Source organism: Ctenopharyngodon idella, chromosome 2 (assembly GCF_019924925.1).
Source record: "Ctenopharyngodon idella isolate HZGC_01 chromosome 2, HZGC01, whole genome shotgun sequence".
Lineage (NCBI taxonomy): Eukaryota > Metazoa > Chordata > Actinopteri > Cypriniformes > Xenocyprididae > Ctenopharyngodon > Ctenopharyngodon idella.
In genome coordinates this window covers 16,239,885-16,245,884 of record NC_067221.1, presented here as the reverse complement: position 1 = coordinate 16,245,884, position 6,000 = coordinate 16,239,885, and the positions used below count along the sequence as shown (strand labels likewise).

General features: G+C 34.1%; 2 protein-coding genes across 5 annotated transcripts in view; one reads left to right on the top strand and one right to left on the bottom strand.

The window, feature by feature from the left end:
• Positions 1-201: 201 nt before the first annotated feature.
• Positions 202-6,000, bottom strand: part of LOC127522473 (dual specificity protein phosphatase 12-like) — a 6,430-nt gene continuing 631 nt past the window's right edge. Inside the window, exons 1-7 of one of the 4 annotated variants that reach the window (XM_051912516.1) lie at positions 5,810-5,929; positions 3,015-3,283; positions 1,549-1,662; positions 1,347-1,465; positions 1,115-1,202; positions 639-822; positions 202-376 (exon numbers count right to left, since the gene is read on the bottom strand). In XM_051912516.1, coding sequence (XP_051768476.1) covers positions 227-376; positions 639-822; positions 1,115-1,202; positions 1,347-1,465; positions 1,549-1,662; positions 3,015-3,277 — 918 coding nt within the window. In that variant the 5' untranslated portion in view covers positions 3,278-3,283; positions 5,810-5,929 and the 3' untranslated portion in view covers positions 202-226. Of the gene's footprint in view, positions 377-638; positions 823-1,114; positions 1,203-1,346; positions 1,466-1,548; positions 1,663-3,014; positions 3,284-3,428; positions 3,614-5,809; positions 5,930-6,000 lie in introns of those variants that run through there. The other 3 variants (XM_051912493.1, XM_051912509.1, XM_051912501.1) reach the window with 3 other exon arrangements.
• Positions 4,988-6,000, top strand: part of LOC127522443 (retinoic acid receptor RXR-gamma-A) — a 24,089-nt gene continuing 23,076 nt past the window's right edge. The window contains exon 1 of the mRNA XM_051912443.1: positions 4,988-5,018. Within this exon, the coding sequence (XP_051768403.1) occupies positions 5,003-5,018 (16 nt within the window). The 5' untranslated portion in view covers positions 4,988-5,002. The remainder of the gene's footprint in view (positions 5,019-6,000) is intronic.

Below are 6,000 nucleotides of genomic sequence, written 5' to 3'. Positions count from 1 at the left end.
CCTTAGTGAGCCTAACTTTTTAATAGTCCCCAAACTTTTAAAAAGAATGGTAGTGTAGATAAAATATAACTTGTGTATCAAAACTTTTAAGCAAAGTTATGATCAAAATGAAGCACAGGGCCTTTTACATGGTATTTCATGGTTATTTTTATGTATTATTTCAACTTAAACCATTAAGAATGACAAAAAAAATTCTGAGCATACAGTACAGATCTTTATTTGTGGGTCATTTAAGTGCAGATATACTGATGTGTTTGATTTCATCCACTCTGTTCTTGTGCATCTGGAAGGCCGGTGTCACCCAGCGCCCACACGAACACTGTTCACCGTACCAGTTAAACGAGCCCAGCTTTGAGCTGCACTTGGGACACAAAAGCTACAAGAGAGATTTTCAAAAGCTTTTACTTTGAAATATATTAAAACATCCACAGAGAAACAAAATGGCACATTTATTGCATAGCCACTGCAACCTCTAGCCTACCCATCATAGAATATCATGCAATTATCAAAGCTAACCCCTTAACGTTCACAATAGTTAAAAATACATACTTGTAAAAAGGTATATGGACATATAGGAAAAACGTTATGATAATTCTATTTAATTGTGTGTCCAGATGTGTGAAACAGTCAGATACTACCTGTCCATCCATAACACCTAGTAAGGCCTGCTCCATCCATTGCACCGGCTCTATAAAGTAGGATGTGCACTGTTTCTGATCTTCAGCTGCAGGGCTCACTATCCTCGTCTTCTTATGAAAGAACGCAGAGGCTCCTCCTCCCACACAGTGACTGAGAATACTGGAGTGACGGAAAAGTGTGCGTCTGTTGAGAACGAAAGACAACTGGCAGGTTATGACTTAAGTCAGTGAACTTCACTTCATCAAGTACAACATGATCATCTTTGTTGATCCTGGAACAACATTCCAACCAACCAATCAGATTTGAGATTTACAGTTTATGTCAAGTTTAGGCTTACAACCAGGGTTAGGTGCTTCTATGGGTAGGGTTAGGTTTAGGGGTAGGGATAGGGTTAAGACTACATTTTCTGACAGGAATGTTGTTCCAGGATCAACAAAATATGTATAAATACAATACATTAAAAAAAAGATGTTACCTGCACTTTCTACATCTGTACACAGCTTCTGCATTCTGGGTTTGTGCAGGGTCAACAGCGAAGACATCTTTTGGCACATTCTGGAGCTCTGAATTAATCAAAATACATGACTTTAATATAAGCCCTGGTAAGTTTCTTTCATTAGTACATAGGCTATTTAACTATGGGTGTATAAAGTTGAAATTAACACATATTTACCAAATGTATTAAGCAAGTTCAAGTATGTACATACCTGGATATTTCTCTGTAATTTTCTTCAATCTAAACTGTTTGTATAAAGGATTTGTGGTATCTACTTTACAGTCCATTAATTCATAAAGTGCCAGCTGGTCCAGAAACTCTTCATTCATTCTGAGAAAATGAGAGGAACATCGTTCAATAATAATGCTCTTCACAAATGTGTCATCCCAGGATAAATAATGAAAAACACTTACTTAACATCTGGTTTTAAGTTTTGGAGTTTGGAATATGCATCCTGCAAATTCAGGTGTTTTGTTTTCATCAGGTAAGCAGTCACAACAGCAGCACTTCTACTTTGCCCTACATGGCTGCAAAAAATAAATAAATAAAAATCAAGAAAAAAAAGGTGAATCCCAGTTTCTTGAAATAAAATAGCCAAATACCAATAGAAAAATTATATATAATATTTATAAATATATTTCATAAAAATATAATATATATACACTATCGGTCAAAAGTTTGGAAACATTACTATTTTTAATGTTTTTGAACGAAGTCTCTTATGCTCATTAAGGCTGCATTTATTTCATAATAAATACAGAAAAAACAATAATATTGTGAAATATTATTACAATTTAAAATTATGGTTTTCTATTTTAATATACTTTAAAATATAATTTATTTCTGTGATGCAAAGCTGAATTTTCAGCATCCTTACTTCAGTCTTCAGTGTCACATGATCCTTCAGAAATCATTCTGATATGCTGATTTGATACTCAGTTATTATCAATGTTGAAAACAGTTGTGTTGCTTAATATTTTTTTGGAACCTGTGATACTTTTTTCAGGATTCATTGATGAATAAAAGGTTAAAAAGAACAGCATTTATTCAAAATAGAAATCTTTTCTAACAATATAAATCTTTACTATCACTTTTTATCAATTTAACACATCCGTGCTGAATAAAAGTATTAATTTCTTTCAAAAAAAAAAAAAAAAAAGAAAGAAAAAAAATTACTGACCCCAAACTTTTGAACGGTAGTGTATGTTGTTACAAAATATTTCTATTTTAAATAAATGCTGATTTTTTTTTACTTTTTATTCATCAAAGAATCCTGAAAAGGTATCACAGATTATAAAATAATATTAAGCAGCACAACTGTTTCCAACATTGATAATAAATCAGCATATTACAATGATTTCTGAAAGATCATGTGACACTGAAGACTGGAGTAATGATGCTGACAATTCAGCTTTGCATCACAGAAATAAATTACATTTTAAAGTATATTAAAATAGAAAACCATAATTTTAAATTGTAATAAAATTCCCAATATTATTGTTTTTTCTGTATTTATTATGAAATAAATACAGCCTTAATGAGCATAAGAGACTTCGCTTTTGACCGGTAGTGTGTGTATATATATAATATATATATATATATATAAATTAGATAAGACACTAGTAACATTTTCTTACAACTTGCATACATAGGAATAAACATTTATGCTAAACAGATCAGTAGTTGTTCAAATATATATTTAGATATAAATGGAAATACAACATTTTACTTTATTAACTAACAATTTATTACATTTGCGAATATCTGAATGTATATTTACTAATGCACTGTTAGGTGTTATATACTGTAATGTTTCTGAATTACAAACGATTATATAAATGATTATAAATGATAAATGATTATAAATGATTAAACCTACCAATGCACAAGAACTGCTGGTGATTTGGACTCAGATTGTGTGCTGAGAGCGTCACATATAAAGCTGACACAGTCGTCCAGTCTGCTCAGGAGATCTGTGGACGCATCATCCAGAGCTCGGACAAATTTCGTGTGGAATCCAGTCACAGAAGGTTCCTCTGCGTCTACGGTGAGTATGTGCGTTACACCCGCGTCTGTCAGGCTCTGAGCATCCTTCACATCGGACACAGATCCGATGTAGAGTCCAGCCTCCACTCCTATCATGGTTTACTGGATAAACACAACATCACTTTTTATTTCAATATGCACGGAGAGTGCAACTTAGCTACAGGTCTGTTAATAACTGCTACATTTCCAAGGCTATTTTTTTAATTTTTATATAAATTCATAAGAGAGAATTTGTAGATTTTATTACTTAAAAGGCATTCAGGCCGCAGCCCTTCTAAGGATAACTTTAATGTAAACATCAACGTTACTGAACTCACATGCAACTTGTTGTCAAGAAAGAGGTCCAGTAAACTAAAAACCTCCGTGGGAAACAAAATGAACTTGTTAGTTCCGGACGGAACGCTATTAAATTATGGCTTCACAATACCTCTAGATGGCGTTAATAGGAAATAAATACTTCGTTGAGATTGCAACATTGACGTGGTATGATTTGTTTAGCTAAGTCTTGTCATTCTTGTCTATGTGATTTATTTTGCTAAATAAAGATTACATAATTCTGTAGGCTAAGCATATTAAGGAATTCATATTTGCATCTGATTGCATTTTCTGCATTTTTAAAATAATAAAAAACATTATTCATGTTATTTTTGTTCATTTGAGGACTTCAATTGAGTTTTTAATCTGATTTAGCTAGCTTCTGGGGACAATAGTTAAACATAAGGCCTATATAATTGACATTAGCAAATCAAATGTAAAAATGAACCCTTCAGACACATTCTCACAAACTTACAACTGGCCTACAGTCTGCTTTGTTTTTAGACAGACCTTTCTAGTTTTGTAGTAATATACCATCAGCATGTTCAGCAGAAGTTCCTCAAGAACACAGGCTTGATTTATTGTAGAACCGTTACTAAAGCAGTTCAAAACAGCATTTATAGAAGCTGTACAAATTGCCAACTCAGGGAACTGCACTGTATTAGATTTTATTTGAGCTTTAAATTTCATTTGCATACTATCAAGTTCCCATGGTGTGTTCTAGACCTGTAGTTCTGCCCTTTTGGAAGGCTTTTGGCTGTCCTGCATGTGCTTGATGAAAGCCAACACTATGACATTTAAACAGGAGTGAAAGAGTCCAGTCCACTGCACCTCATATCAGACACATGCTGTCTTTTTCACTTACATAAAGAAACTGACTGAGATATTAGACTACATTGGGATTAGAAGTCTTTGGTGAGCATGATGGTGGAGTATTTGTTCTCTATATATGGCATATCATGATCTTGATGAACATAAAAACAAGTCGCTGTACCATTACAGAGCAGATGCCTGTGCTTTAATCTGACTGGCCCTCTCAGGACAAGTCCAACTTAGCCTCATATGGTCCCTCAGAATCCCTGTCCAACCTGTCGCACGTATGTCTTTCCTGGGATGCACAGCATTTGCACATTATCGCGTGAAACCCAGATCAGCAGAATTGTTATATTTTTTCTTTTGTCAGCAACTGTCATGGGATGATTAGGGTTATTGATTTTGGTAAGAGCATCAGAAATTTGCACCAGAATCTTCAATTTGTCTAGACCCACAAAGGCAGATTTAGGATTAAGAGCTTAAAGCAACTCAAGGACTGATGCTTTCTAGAGATGAACATCTGTGTGGACCTTCTCCTGCACTCTTTGTCGTTGCTTGAGACATTAAGGGTTACAAAACTTCATTTGCTCTTGCAACAAGACATTGTTAGATAGGAAATGAATAGTACAGATCATTGTTGAAAGTTCCTCTTTGACTCAGATTTTTCCATGAAGGAAATGTCATTTACGCTCAATGATTCTTCTAGAAGGTAAAAGGGCATATACAAATGCGTATTCCATTTACATAAACATATATGCATTTAATGTTAGACTTGTATTTCTCACATACTAGTATTCATGATGGAAAATGGTTTGTGCCAAATAGCCTATTAATTTCTTATTCAAATGGTTAGGCCAAAAACAACCAGCTATAGTTTTTTCTTCTAGGTTTCACATGTTGTCCTTTGTCAGAACTGGTGTTCATTTTCTCAGAGAAACTTAATTCTGTGAAGAACTGAAAAAAAATTTGAAATCTGGGCTAGTTCTCATTTCAGCCAAAGATCTCTGCCGCTCTGTGTTGTAGCTGGTCTCTTCGTCTTTCTGACAATTGGCTTTCTTGTCAGTTTGACTTTATATTATACAGTTGCCCCAAAAATTATATGGACACCCACTTAAAATGTATGTAAATGCATTTACTGAATAATAAAAAAAAGCTATCAAAGCAAATCTGCAAACAAATTGTGATCTTTCTAGCAACTAACTTAATGGTTTTTGAGTATTTTTCATTCTTTTAACAAGCTGGTGTGGCCGTTATATTATATTTTGTTATTATTATTTTTCCAGTGAGGAATTTGGTTTGATTCTTTGTGTGATCATTTGAAACCTAAAAAATATATTTAGGTGAAATGTTTAGCTTAAAAAGTGTGCTATATTTCTTTAAAATAAATTATATAATGCAAAGACTTGTGGCTGAAGTGTCGAGATACTTTTTGTGGTCACTGTACAGTATGTACAATAAAACTTCCTCTCTATAGCCTACACTACTTTTCCTCAAACGCACCTGGCCTTGGCAGCCTGTTTGAATCCTCCCTGCAGTGCTTGTGATTGTTATTCATTCAAATGACTCTAGCAGAGCTGAAGCAGAACTCATCAGAACATTAGTTCTCCTCAGCTGGCAGCCCAAGACGTGTGTGTTCTTAAGGCACAATTGATTTTGCCCTGTTGCTTCCTCTTTAAAGTTCACTCAGGGTA